Source organism: Rhynchophorus ferrugineus, unplaced genomic scaffold (genome assembly GCF_030347505.1).
Source record: "Rhynchophorus ferrugineus isolate W39M unplaced genomic scaffold, kcgeb_rfMv2 rfM4, whole genome shotgun sequence".
In the NCBI taxonomy this organism is placed as follows: domain Eukaryota; kingdom Metazoa; phylum Arthropoda; class Insecta; order Coleoptera; family Curculionidae; genus Rhynchophorus; species Rhynchophorus ferrugineus.
This window is the reverse complement of record NW_027472583.1, coordinates 14,564,967-14,580,405: the sequence shown is the minus strand read 5'-3', so window position 1 is coordinate 14,580,405 and position 15,439 is coordinate 14,564,967. Positions and strand designations below refer to the sequence as shown.

At 31.1% G+C, this 15,439-nt stretch overlaps 1 protein-coding gene across 1 annotated transcript; it reads left to right on the top strand.

Annotated features, from left to right (window-relative positions):
• Positions 1-4,554: 4,554 nt before the first annotated feature.
• On the top strand, positions 4,555-6,115 carry LOC143195682 (uncharacterized). The gene is made up of 3 exons (XM_076403076.1): positions 4,555-4,722; positions 5,007-5,502; positions 5,592-6,115. Exons 1-3 carry the CDS (start codon positions 4,666-4,668, stop codon positions 6,113-6,115), a joined length of 1,077 nt encoding a protein of 358 aa, XP_076259191.1. The 5' UTR covers positions 4,555-4,665.
• Positions 6,116-15,439: the final 9,324 nt, after the last annotated feature.

Here is a 15,439-nt window from a genome sequence, read left to right as displayed (position 1 = left end):
TGAACCATTATGGGGTTTTTTAGGCCAGAGAGTGAGGAGTAGAGTAACGTGTGAGGAGGAGTAGGGAATATTCAAAAGATTCTTTGGAAAATATGCAATGGCTCTACGAATCTATTCGGCGAATAATTACAGCAATTTTTTAATTAAATTGTGTCTATAATATTTTGTCCATCCTCTGTGCTTATATTATCTGAGAAATAGCTTGATATATAAGATAATAAAGGTCATATTTACAACACCAATTTTATTGTCTTTTTTATATGAAATAAGCTTTCTGCAAAATGTGTAAAAATTAAATCATGCACCTAACATTTTTGACAACAATTCTAAATTCTACACTTAATATAATAAAATAACAACGAATACAAAGAATTTTCGCCGAGATTGAAATGAAAATAAATGCGGAATTATCAACATTCTTAGCCAGTCTCCCATTAAAGGGTAGAAGCGCTCTCCTATTCGTTTTTCCTCTTCGCATCAATAGAATTGACGAAATTGGAACCGTCATTAATTGTAAATGCTTTAGTCAGCAATTTCTGGTTGATGCTAATTGCTTTATAGCTTTATTTTCGTCGAGGACGATGAGTTTGTTTGCCATCGAGGAATCGGGGTCCAAGAGAAAAGTTGAAGAAATCAAATTACATCTCGTTGGGATTTATTACAAAAGTTGGATTGTTTTCTTTTATTTGCCTTATTTTATTAAGGGAATTAATGTGATAAGTGTACTTATTTATTTGTTATAACATCGTAATTAAATCACCAAATGTGCTAGATTTATAGTTTTTGATCAATATTTTTTGTAATATATTTTCAAATAAAATTGCATGACAATCTATGTTAAGCTTTTTGAGATTTTTTGAATATAATCAGTATAATTTATTAAAAAGGCAAAAACGCCCATTAGTGCAAATGCTTTATTATGTGCTGAAATATCAGTGTATTTGATCTTAGGCTTAACAAGTACAATCGTTTAAATTTGAGTAATCTCTACTAAACTTTTGATTTAACATAGTGTTTCCTACATAATTTACCAGATGCTGAGGTTGCTAATACAGTTTCATGAAATGTGGTGTTATATTTCGGTTTCTATCTTTTTACCTTAACGCAAAATAAGTCTTGAATCCTGTGGCCCCCAATTTTGGGTTTCCTGTTGACTGTCAGCTGTAGTTCAGAAATCAAATTACATCTCGTTGGGATTTATTACAAAAGTTGGATTGTTTTCTTTTATTTGCCTTGTTTGATTAAGGGAATTAATGTGATAAGTGTACTTATTTATTTGTTATAACATCGTAATTATATCACCAAATGTGCTAGATTTATAGTTTTTCGCCAATTTTTTTTTGTAATATATTTTCAAATAAAATTGCAAGACAATCTATGTTAAGCTTTTTGAGATTTTTTGAATATAATCAGTATAATTCATTAAAAGGAAAAAACGGCCATTAATGCAAATGCTTTATTATGTGCTGAAATATCAGTGTATTTGATCTTAGGCTTAACAAGTACAATCGTTTAAATTTGAGTAATCTCTACTAAACTTTTGGTTTAACATAGTGTTTCCAACATAATCTACCAGATGCTGAGGTTGCTAATACAGTTTCATGAAATGTGGTGTTATATTTCGGTTTCTATTTTTTAACTTTACGCAAAATAAGTCTTGAATCCTGTGGCCCCCAATTTTGGATTTCTTGTTGACTGTCAGTTGTAGTTCAGAAATCAAATTACATCTCGTTGGGATTTATTACAAAAGTTGGATTGTTTTCTTTTATTTGCCTTGTTTGATTAAGGGAATTAATGTGATAAGTGTACTTATTTATTTGTTATAACATCGTAATTATATCACCAAATGTGCTAGATTTATAGTTTTTCGCCAATTTTTTTTGTAATATATTTTCAACTAAAATTGCATGACAATCTATGTTAAGCATTTTGAGATTTTTTGAATATAATCAGTATAATTCATTAAAAGGGAAAAACGGCCATTAATGCAAATGCTTTATTATGTGCTGAAATATCAGTGTATTTGATCTTAGGCTTAACAAGTACAATCGTTTAAATTTGAGTAAGCTCTACTAAACTTTTGGTTTAACATAGTGTTTCCAACTTAATCTACCAGATGCTGAGGTTGCTAATACAGTTTCATGAATTGTGGTGATATATTTCGGTTTCTATCTTTTTACCTTAACGCAAAATAAGTCTTGAATCCTGTGGCCCCCCATTTTGAATTTCTTGTTGACTGTCAGTTGTAGTTCAGAAATCAAATTACATCTCGTTGGGATTTATTACAAAAGTTGGATTGTTTTCTTTTATTTGCCTTGTTTTATTAAGGGAATTAATGTGATAAGTGTACTTATTTATTTGTTATAACATCGTAATTATATCACCAAATGTGCTAGATTTATAGTTTTTCGCCAGTATTATCTTATATATAAAAATGAATCGCAAAATATGTTCCTAAGCGCATAACTCAACAACGCCTGGACCAATTTGGCCAAATCTTTTTTTAAAATGTTCGTTGAAGTTCAGGGATGGTTTTTACGGCGAGAAAAATTAGAATTATTGCTGGAAAAACCCTAAAAATAGCCCTTTTTGTTTGAATTTGTTTCGTGTATCAGTTGACAATTCATCTGTCATCTGTCAAAAGTCATCTGTAACAGACAACTTTTTTTTTTTAAATTTGATATGACTTGAACTCAAATCCTTTTAATCCGTACGAATTGTTTTATTTATTTAAAATTTTTTATTTGTTTAAAATTTAATTCAAATTTTAAATAAATAAAACAATTCGTACGGCTTAAAAGGATTTGAGTTCAAGTCATATCAAATTTAAAAAAAAAAGTTGTCTGTCACAGATGACTTTTGACAGATGACAGATGAATTGTCAAGTGATACACGAAACAAATTCGTATATCGTGTTTTGTGCAGAGTGTTTAGTTAGTTAGTGTTTGTTTAGTTCGTGATTAGTGAAAAAATAATTTATATTTGATATGCCTCCTATAAGACGAAGCAATTTAGGTAGAAGAACCAGAAATGCTATAAACCAAGCTAATTACCGATCTAATCGTACTGCACAAGAACGTGACGACGGAAATGAACGTGAAAGAATTCGGATATCACAAACGCGTGAAGCGCGAGCGCGACATTCAACTAATAATCGCGCAAGTTTGAATCCAGCTGCTTTCAGTTACGATGTGTCAATTGACTACAGTAACTACCAATGTGTTGTTATTGGTTCTATGAACTTGGTTTGCTCACACTGTAAGGCATTAAAATACAAAAACGATGCCAATGGATTGTGTTGCGCAAATGGTAAAGTGAAATTGATACAATTGGATCCACCACCAGAACCATTGTACTCATTGGTTTCAGAAATAGGAACAGATTCTATACACTTTTTGACACATATTCAACAATATAACAATTGCTTTCAAATGACTTCATTTGGGGCAACAAATGCAGTTCGGGAAAATTTTATGCCAACTTTCAAGGTATGTATTATAGCAGTTACTCATAATTATTTTAGCGAACAAAATTTTCTGTCACCAAAGTTAAGATGTGTTACTAATCTTCAATTTCTTAATAATTACGAAATATATCACTTAGTCATCATATTATATGGTGATTCAGTTTCAGTGACACTTTTATTATATTTTATCTTATATATAAAAATGAATCGCAAAATATGTTCCTAAGCGCATAACTCAACAACGCCTGGACCAATTTGGCCAAATCTTTTTTTAAAATGTTCGTTGAAGTTCAGGGATGGTTTTTACGGCGAGAAAAATTAGAATTATTGCTGGAAAAACCCTAAAAATAGCCCTTTTTGTTTGAATTTGTTTCGTGTATCAGTTGACAATTCATCTGTCATCTGTCAAAAGTCATCTGTAACAGACAACTTTTTTTTTTTAAATTTGATATGACTTGAACTCAAATCCTTTTAATCCGTACGAATTGTTTTATTTATTTAAAATTTTTTATTTGTTTAAAATTTAATTCAAATTTTAAATAAATAAAACAATTCGTACGGCTTAAAAGGATTTGAGTTCAAGTCATATCAAATTTAAAAAAAAAAGTTGTCTGTTACAGATGACTTTTGACAGATGACAGATGAATTGTCAAGTGATACACGAAACAAATTCGTATATCGTGTTTTGTGCAGAGTGTTTAGTTAGTTAGTGTTTGTTTAGTTCGTGATTAGTGAAAAAATAATTTATATTTGATATGCCTCCTATAAGACGAAGCAATTTAGGTAGAAGAACCAGAAATGCTATAAACCAAGCTAATTACCGATCTAATCGTACTGCACAAGAACGTGACGACGGAAATGAACGTGAAAGAATTCGGATATCACAAACGCGTGAAGCGCGAGCGCGACATTCAACTAATAATCGCGCAAGTTTGAATCCAGCTGCTTTCAGTTACGATGTGTCAATTGACTACAGTAACTACCAATGTGTTGTTATTGGTTCTATGAACTTGGTTTGCTCACACTGTAAGGCATTAAAATACAAAAACGATGCCAATGGATTGTGTTGCGCAAATGGTAAAGTGAAATTGATACAATTGGATCCACCACCAGAACCATTGTACTCATTGGTTTCAGGAATAGGAACAGATTCTATACACTTTTTGACACATATTCAACAATATAACAATTGCTTTCAAATGACTTCATTTGGGGCAACAAATGCAGTTCGGGAAAATTTTATGCCAACTTTCAAGGTATGTATTATAGCAGTTACTCATAATTATTTTAGCGAACAAAATTTTCTGTCACCAAAGTTAAGATGTGTTACTAATCTTCAATTTCTTAATAATTACGAAATATATCACTTAGTCATCATATTATATGGTGATTCAGTTTCAGTGACACTTTTATTATATTTTATATTTGATAGATATTAGTTAAAACTAAATATATACTTTTTAAGATCAAATATTATTTAAGTTTGATCATTGACAATCCATTAATTTATACCACACCATAATATTTTTTTTATTTACAGATACAAGGGCAAATATATCACAGAGCAGGTTCACTGTTACCAGTGTCAGATAGCGACAACAAATTCCTGCAAATTTATTTTATGGGCAATTCACCACAAGAAATTGATCTGCGTTGTGCACATAACAATTTAGTAAAAAGGTCTATTGTAGAACAATTACAAACTTTATTTCATCAACACAATCAATTGATTATATTGTTTAAAACTGCCCTGGATCTGATGCCATCCGATAATCACAAAATTGTAATCAGAGCTGATAAAACACCTGCAGGTCAACATACAAGACGTTTTAATGCACCAACTATTGATGAAGTTGCTATCGTTGTAGTTGGAGAAAACTTGGAATCCCGTGATATTGTTTTACATCGTCGGAATTTTCAATTACAACCTATAAAGGAAACACACCGCTCATATGATGCACTGCAATATCCCATTATATTTTGGCAAGGTGAAGATGGCTACGATTTATCAATAAAAATGATAAATCCCATTACAGGTAACTAAAATATTAGTTTAGCTATGGCGATAATATCTCAGTCACTATATTATGTATTTGAATGTTATTAAAACAAAATCTGTTTACAGGTTCTGAAACCAACAAAAAAGTCAGTTCAATGAACTATTATTCATACCGCCTAATGATTCGGGAAAATGCAGATAATCACATATTGAAATGTCGGCGATTATATCACAAATATGTTGATGACATGTATGTTAAAATTGAAACGGAGAGATTAACATTCATCAGGTTGAATCAAACCAAACTCCGATCTGAAGAGTATATTCACCTTCGAGATGCGATTAATACTGATGGAAATGCACAGAATGTCGGTCGGATGACTATTCTTCCAGCAACATACATCGGAAGCCCTCGGCATATGCACGAATATGCTCAAGATGCCATGTCGTATGTTCGTCATTATGGTACAGCAGATTTGTTCATCACATTTATATGCAATCCGCAATGGATAGAAATTAAGCAGGAGTTATTACCTGGGAAATCATCCATTGATCGTCATGATATTACAGCCAGAGTCTTTAGACAAAAGTTGAAATCTTTAATGAATTTCATTGTAAAACATAATGTGTTTGGTGAGACACGCTGCTGAATGTATTCTGTGGAGTGGCAGAAACGAGGATTGCCACATGCACACATTTTGATTTGGTTGGTTGAAAAGATAAGGCCAAATGAAGTTGATGCAGTGATATCAGCTGAAATCCCTAATGTACAAGTAGATCCTGGATTGCATGAGGTAGTTATCAAAAACATGATACATGGTCCCTGTGGAACTCTTAATCAAAATTCACCGTGTATGATGGATGGTAAATGTTCAAAACGATATCCACGGACATTAATATCGGAAACAATTACTGGTAATGACGGTTATCCATTGTATCGTCGCAGATCGACAGCAGACAATGGAAAATCAACAATTGTCAAATTAAATTAACAAGATATTGAAATAGATAATCGTTGGATTGTTCCATATTCACCCATTTTATCAAAGACATTCAAAGCACACATCAACGTTGAATCTTGCCATTCAGTGAAATCGATTAAATACATTTGCAAATATGTAACCAAAGGGAGTGATATGGCTGTGATTGGAATTGGTGCAGAGAATTCTAATGATGAAGTTACCCAATACCAAATGGGCCGCTATGTCAGTAGTAATGAAGCAGTTTGGCGAATATTTTCTTTTCCTATTCATGAGAGACACCCTTCTGTTGTTCACTTAGCTGTGCATTTAGAAAATGGACAAAGAGTGTATTTTACAGCACAGAACGCAGTACAAAGAGCTGCTCAGCCACCATCTACTACATTAACCAGTTTTTTTGAGACATGCCAAAACGATGATTTCGCACAAACATTGCTATATTCTGAAATGCCAAAATATTATACATGGAATCAATCCTCAAGGAGATTTATACGACGGAGACAAGGAAAACCAGTTCCAGGATATACAGATGTATATTCCACCGATGCGATTGGCCGGATTTATTCAGTACATCCAAGCAATGATGAATGTTTTTATTTACGACTGCTATTAGTCAATGTACGTGGCCCAACATCATTCCAACAGTTACGAACTGTTGATGGTGAATTGTGTGGATCCTACAGAGAAGCCTGTCAACGTTTGCAATTGCTTGAAAATGACGCTCATTGGGATCAAACTCTCAATGATGCTGTAATATCATCACACACTCATCAAATACGAACATTGTTTTCTATAATCATATCTACATGCTTCCCATCACACCCAATTGATTTGTGGATGAAGTACAAAGATTATATGTGTGATGATATTTTGTATCAAATACGGAATAGAATGGGAAATCCAAATATACAAATCAGTGAAGAAATTTACAATGAAGCATTGATTTCAATTGAGGACATGTGCTTGATAATGTCAAACAAACTATTAATTCAATTAGGCCTGACCGCGCCCAATCGTCCAATGCATGACGCTTTTAACCAAGAGTTGCATCGAGAAAGACTGTATGATCTCAACGCTTTGAAAGAATAAATTCAAACAAATCTTCCACTGTTAAATGAACAACAGAAGTATGTATTTGAAACTCTTATGAAAGTAACAAATGATGAAACTGGAGGGATTTATTTCTTAGATGCACCTGGTGGTACAGGAAAAACTTTTTTATTTCATTAATATTAGCAACAATTCGCTCACAAAATAAAATTGCACTTGCACTCGCTTCGTCGGGAATCGCAGCAACTTTGCTTGAAGGTGGTCGAACAGCCCATTCAGCACTAAAATTGCCATTAAATATGCAAAGCAATGAAACTCCAACCTGCAACGTTTCGAAGAACTCTGCAATGGCAAAGGTTTTGCAGCACTGTAAATTGATTGTTTGGGATGAATGCACGATGGCACATAAAAAATCTTTGGAGGCTTTAGACAGAACCTTAAAAGATCTACGTAGCAATAATAACCGATTTGGTGGTGCAATGATTTTATTAGCAGGAGATTTTCGTCAAACATTGCCAGTGATTCCACGATCAACGCCAGCTGATGAACTCAATGCATGTGTAAAGTCCTCCAATTTGTGGAAACATGTTAAAGTACTTCATTTAAGCAAGAATATGCGTGTCGAGTTGCAAAATGACCAATCTGGAAACATATTCTCTAAACAACTCATTGACATTGGTAATGGCAAATTTCCTATAGACATGTTGACGGCTTGCTTTTGCTATGACTATAAACAAGTCCCAGGGGCAATCATTAAGTGTTCGTGGTATTAATCTAGAAAACCCATGTTTCTCACATGGTCAATTGTATGTTGCCTGTTCCCGTGTTGGAAAACCATCAGATTTGTTTATCTATGCGCCAGGTAATCAAACAAAAACCATCGTATACCACAAAGCAATATAATGATAATAATAATAATAATTATGATTCACATGATTAACAATAAAGCGATTACTTACTTTTCAATCCTTATATATGTTTTATTTAATTATTTTTTATTCACAACGCCCTATCACCAGGGTGATGGTTCTGTTCAGGAGAATTTTTTAAAATACGTAGGCACAAAAACTGCCACATTACAAATCTTTTTGACAGGACGAAGTCTGTCGGGTCAGCTAGTTTGTAATAAATTTTCAAATAAAATTGCATGACAATCTATGTTAAGCTTTTTGAGATTTTTTGAATATACTCAGTATAATTCATTAAAAGGGAAAAACGGCCATTAATGCAAATGCTTTATTATGTGCTGAAATATCAGTGTATTTGATCTTAGGCTTAACAAGTACAATCGTTTAAATTTGAGTAATCTCTACTAAACTTTTGGTTTAACATAGTGTTTCCAACATAATCTACCAGATGGTGAGGTTGCTAATACAGTTTCATGAAATGTGGTGTTATATTTCGTTTTCTATTTTTTAACTTTACGCAAAATAGGTCTTGAATCCTGTGGCCCCCAATTTTGAATTTCTTGTTGACTGTCAGTTGTAGTTCAGAAATCAAATTACATCTCGTTGGGATTTATTACAAAAGTTGGATTGTTTTCTTTTATTTGCCTTATTTTACTAAGGGAATTAATGTGATAAGTGTACTTATTTATTTGTTATAACATCGTAATTATATCACCAAATGTGCTAGATTTATAGTTTTTCACTAATATTTTTTGTAATATATTTTCAAATAAAATTGCATGACAATCTATGTTAAGCTTTTTGAGATTTTTTGAATATACTCAGTATAATTCATTAAAAGGGAAAAACGGCCATTAATGCAAATGCTTTATTATGTGCTGAAATATCAGTGTATTTGATCTTAGGCTTAACAAGTACAATCGTTTAAATTTGAGTAATCTCTACTAAACTTTTGGTTTAACATAGTGTTTCCAACATAATCTACCAGATGCTGAGGTTGCTAATACAGTTTCATGAAATGTGGTGTTATATTTCGTTTTCTATTTTTTAACTTTACGCAAAATAGGTCTTGAATCCTGTGGCCCCCCATTTTGAATTTCTTGTTGACTGTCAGTTGTAGTTCAGAAATCAAATTACATCTCGTTGGGATTTATTACAAAAGTTGGATTGTTTTCTTTTATTTGCCTTATTTTACTAAGGGAATTAATGTGATAAGTGTACTTATTTATTTGTTATAACATCGTAATTATATCACCAAATGTGCTAGATTTATAGTTTTTCACTAATATTTTTTGTAATATATTTTCAAATAAAATTGCATGACAATCTATGTTAAGCTTTTTGAGATTTTTTGAATATACTCAGTATAATTCATTAAAAGGGAAAAACGGCCATTAATGCAAATGCTTTATTATGTGCTGAAATATCAGTGTATTTGATCTTAGGCTTAACAAGTACAATCGTTTAAATTTGAGTAATCTCTACTAAACTTTTGGTTTAACATAGTGTTTCCAACATAATCTACCAGATGCTGAGGTTGCTAATACAGTTTCATGAAATGTGGTGTTATATTTCGTTTTCTATTTTTTAACTTTACGCAAAATAGGTCTTGAATCCTGTGGCCCCCAATTTTGAATTTCTTGTTGACTGTCAGTTGTAGTTCAGAAATCAAATTACATCTCGTTGGGATTTATTACAAAAGTTGGATTGTTTTCTTTTATTTGCCTTGTTTTATTAAGGGAATTAATGTGATAAGTGTACTTATTTATTTGTTATAACATCGTAATTATATCACCAAATGTGCTAGATTTATAGTTTTTCGCCAGTATTATTTGTAATAAATTTTCAAATAAAATTGCATGACAATCTATGTTAAGCTTTTTGAGATTTTTTGAATATAATCAGTATAATTCATTAAAAGGGAAAAACGGCCATTAATGCAAATGCTTTATTATGTGCTGAAATATCAGTGTATTTGATCTTAGGCTTAACAAGTACAATCGTTTAAATTTGAGTAATCTCTACTAAACTTTTGGTTTAACATAGTGTTTCCAACATAATCTACCAGATGCTGAGGTTGCTAATACAGTTTCATGAAATGTGGTGTTATATTTCGGTTTCTATTTTTTAACTTTACGCAAAATAAGTCTTGAATCCTGTGGCCCCCAATTTTGGATTTCTTGTTGACTGTCAGTTGTAGTTCAGAAATCAAATTACATCTCGTTGGGATTTATTACAAAAGTTGGATTGTTTTCTTTTATTTGCCTTGTTTTATTAAGGGAATTAATGTGATAAGTGTACTTATTTATTTGTTATAACATCGTAATTATATCACCAAATGTGCTAGATTTATAGTTTTTCGCCAGTATTATTTGTAATATATTTTCAAATAAAATTGCATGACAATCTATGTTAAGCTTTTTGAGATTTTTTGAATATAATCAGTATAATTCATTAAAAGGGAAAAACGGCCATTAATGCAAATGCTTTATTATGTGCTGAAATATCAGTGTATTTGATCTTAGGCTTAACAAGTACAATCGTTTAAATTTGAGTAATCTCTACTAAACTTTTGGTTTAACATAGTGTTTCCAACATAATCTACCAGATGCTGAGGTTGCTAATACAGTTTCATGAAATGTGGTGTTATATTTCGTTTTCTATTTTTTAACTTTACGCAAAATAGGTCTTGAATCCTGTGGCCCCCAATTTTGAATTTCTTGTTGACTGTCAGTTGTAGTTCAGAAATCAAATTACATCTCGTTGGGATTTATTACAAAAGTTGGATTGTTTTCTTTTATTTGCCTTGTTTTATTAAGGGAATTAATGTGATAAGTGTACTTATTTATTTGTTATAACATCGTAATTATATCACCAAATGTGCTAGATTTATAGTTTTTCGCCAGTATTATTTGTAATAAATTTTCAAATAAAATTGCATGACAATCTATGTTAAGCTTTTTGAGATTTTTTGAATATAATCGGTATAATTCATTAAAAGGGCAAAAATACCCATTAGTGCAAATGACTTATTATGTGCTGAAATATCAGTGTATTTGATATTAGGGTTAACAAGTACAATCGTTTAAATTTGAGTAAGCTCTACTAAACTTTTGGTTTAACATAGTGTTTCCAACTTAATCTACCAGATGCTGAGGTTGCTAATACAGTTTCATGAAATATGGTGTTATATTTCGTTTTCTATTTTTTAACTTTACGCAAAATAGGTCTTGAATCCTGTGGCCCCCAATTTTGAATTTCTTGTTGACTGTCAGTTGTAGTTCAGAAATCAAATTACATCTCGTTGGGATTTATTACAAAAGTTGGATTGTTTTCTTTTATTTGCCTTGTTTTATTAAGGGAATTAATGTGATAAGTGTACTTATTTATTTGTTATAACATCGTAATTATATCACCAAATGTGCTAGATTTATAGTTTTTCGCCAGTATTATTTGTAATATATTTTCAAATAAAATTGCATGACAATCTATGTTAAGCTTTTTGAGATTTTTTGAATATAATCGGTATAATTCATTAAAAGGGCAAAAATACCCATTAGTGCAAATGACTTATTATGTGCTGAAATATCAGTGTATTTGATATTAGGGTTAACAAGTACAATCGTTTAAATTTGAGTAAGCTCTACTAAACTTTTGGTTTAACATAGTGTTTCCAACTTAATCTACCAGATGCTGAGGTTGCTAATACAGTTTCATGAATTGTGGTGATATATTTCGGTTTCTATCTTTTTACCTTAACGCAAAATAAGTCTTGAATCCTGTGGCCCCCAATTTTGGGTTTCCTGTTGACTGTATATATATATATATATAACTATATATATATATATATAACTATATATATATATATATATATATATATATATATATATATATATTTTAACATCAATAGTGACTGCGTTATTAGAAAATATTTCTCGCAATGTTTGACTGACTGACGGTTTAATACAATTAATCGAGATCATATTAGTTTATTTTATTATCAAAACAAATGAAAGATAAATTGAGAAAATTATATCCCATTGTAGCATCATTCATGATAACATCCAAATGATTTCCTAGTTTTACATACATTGCTTTTATTTTTCAAGTTAATTTTTAAGCGCGGAAAGGGAATTTGACCGAATAATAATACTCATGCATATGATTATTACTTTAATTTAACGATGGTCATTTATTTAGCAAACCTGGTTATAATTTGCGGGCCTAATTATGAATAATACGTTCGAAAATATGTAATTATTCGTAAATTAATAGACAATAAATAGAGGAACAACGTTAATTCATGTTTTAACATGATCAAGCCACGAACAAGGGGTTCGGAATTATATTAATATTAAATTTTGTTCCATAATACTACGAGTTTTTAATTGAAATTTTAATTATATTTGATATTATGCTGCATTGTTAATTTTTACTAAGCTTGTTGAGGCTTGTATTGTAAAACTTATTGGTTGCACTGAAGAAAAATCGTTTCGTTCAAAGCAATAAGTTAAAATTTAAAATGTATATTTTTGTTGGCTTTGAAACGATATGTCTTTAAGATAATATTTCACAATTAAAATTCTCACTGTATATTACAATAGATAAGATTGTTTTACTACAGTTTTATATTCTTTCATGTACCTGACATAAAGTTTAGAACTGAGACTAAGTTTTTGTCTCGTTTATTACGACAGTCGTAACTATTTTAAGCTTCATTAAGAAACTTTTTAATTAGACTTTCTCGTTGATGTATTGTTACTGCTCTGTTATTATTTAGGTATAAGCGAAATAAAAGGAAATATAAGGGACTGTTGTAAGATCTGCAGCTGTATAAACTTTATACAGAATATAATAAACAACTGTTATTAAATTTGTTTCTTATTGTTTCTGTAATATGTACATATTTTTATATAAAGATTAATGTTAATTTAGAATATTTAGACAAATCAATGTCAATGTTTGGTATTGTGGACTACGATATCTTCCGGAAAATATTCATGAATTTGCAAAACCATGATTATACATAAAATATTTACTATCACTTCAAGAAAAAAAAGTATTCCTTATTGGAATTTCACGTCTACATGTTATTTGCATATATAAATGTAACTGATGATATACGTGCTGTGTGGTAGATTACTTTTTGAAACTTTAGTACTAAGACCATAATTTTGTCACCGTGGAAGACTTTTGAGCGAAAATTTAATAACAGCGTGGCGTTCACCGGACTACTAAATTCAGCATATCACCATTAAGAATATTTTGCCGGATCAGAATAAATTCTAATCATTCAGGATACGTGTAATATAGTGTTGTCTTCATGGAAGATAAGACCTTCTCTATCAATACCCACTTTTTTCTAATAGTGAGCTTCAACCACCATCTTTTTCGCACGGTATTTTTTGGTTTAGTCCCGTAGAAATATCGCAAGATTATGTATTTTGGTTTATCTTGAGATTTTAAAGAATTTCATCGACTTATTCAAAGACAGCAAGGGTAAGGGTCATATTTAACACCGGACTTTAACATCTTTTTAGAATCTCCACATTCAAACCGCTTTTGCTAACTTTTGATTAAATATCTAGAGTTCTCCAATTACTGTTATGTTCTAATAGTTTTATAATATGAGTTTATTGACTGATTGTTACTAGAGATCCGGAATTTAAAAACATTTATTAGAAATAACGGATTTAATTAATTTGAGTTTTGTTTGAGAATTATTTACATCTCTTCTCTTGGTTATGATTTCGAACAGGGTACGTATGGCAGATTTGACAAAGAATGGTAATGAGGTACCGTGGTCAGAGTAATATTACTTCCTAACACCGTTTCATTGATTTCCCTCGAGAGTTAAGAGCCCGAAGTTCAAATCTACAACACCTTTCATTATATTTGCGGAATATATTTTAAAATACAAGTGTTAATAGAAAACTTCTGAATTGGATTTCTGGTTTGGTATTCCAACTTTCCCTTATTGCCTAAACGATCTAATTTTTTTCAGTTGCTATTCTGAATAACAAGTAATGCGTAAGTGAGCCTGTAATTTATTTCTTGTGATAACTATATCCTAATCCTATTTAAGTGATTAATAGTATTAGTCGAGTATTGTCATTGGTAAAAAAACCCCGTAATTTATATTTATCTTCGACGGTTTCAAGTTTTTGTATATGATTACATTTTATTATTACATAACATAATTTCTATAAAAATATCTAATTATTTGAGCACGCATTTGCTTCTAACGACCTGCATTTTGCATATAAAAGCTAGAAGTCTGTTGAGACGTATGTCCAAGCGTTGCGTGTATACTGATAATTTTTTCGGTTTCGTCATCTGAATAAGCGGTAATCATAAAACCCTATACCCTATATTCACATCGGTAGTAACACTTTAATTTTTCAGGTTGTAGAAGTTTCTAATACTAGCACTACACAGGCGCAAGACTTTATGGCTAAAAACACAACGCTTTGTTATCGATATGGATGCCTTCCCAGGAATAACCTATGACTTTTTGAGCTTGAGATTATCAAAGTGGAGTTACTGATCATTGCCGGATACAGGAAGCCATTTCATTTATGTGAAAATCATTTTGCTTAATACTATCTGGCACAATTGCTTTATCATTTGATAAGTTGCCTGAAATTTTTTTGAGAGTTTGCATTGAATATTCTCCAGTAGTGCTTGGAGCTCATCCAAGGACTTTTGTCTTCTTTGAAGTCTTAACTTTGAAGATTTCAAGAACAGATTCAAGAAAATTAATTAATATGAAAGTTAGATTCAAATCAGTTATAACGTAATCAGTTAGATCAAATAGTTCCATGAGGTATACTTCACCAATTTAAGGGTATATTAAGGGTATATTATATAGATAATTGATAGAACAATGTAATTTTATCAGATTTTTGCAACCCAGTGTGTGTTATAGCAAATAGAAGTTTTAAACATTTCGAACAATATTTAAGTACAAATGATATATAAAGCTAAAAGTCGTCGTTGAAGAGAACTAAAGTAAACGAAAGTGCAGAGAGATCTG

Excerpts from the sequence above, each read along its gene's own strand:
- LOC143195682 (XM_076403076.1), top strand. The coding sequence starts at position 4,666 with ATGACTTCATTTGGGGCAACAAATGCAGTTCGGGAAAATTTTATGCCA. Across the intron at positions 4,723-5,006 it reads ATTTTATGCCAACTTTCAAG|ATACAAGGGCAAATATATCA; the intron begins GTATGTATTATA and ends TTTTATTTACAG. Across the intron at positions 5,503-5,591 it reads AATGATAAATCCCATTACAG|GTTCTGAAACCAACAAAAAA; the intron begins GTAACTAAAATA and ends ATCTGTTTACAG.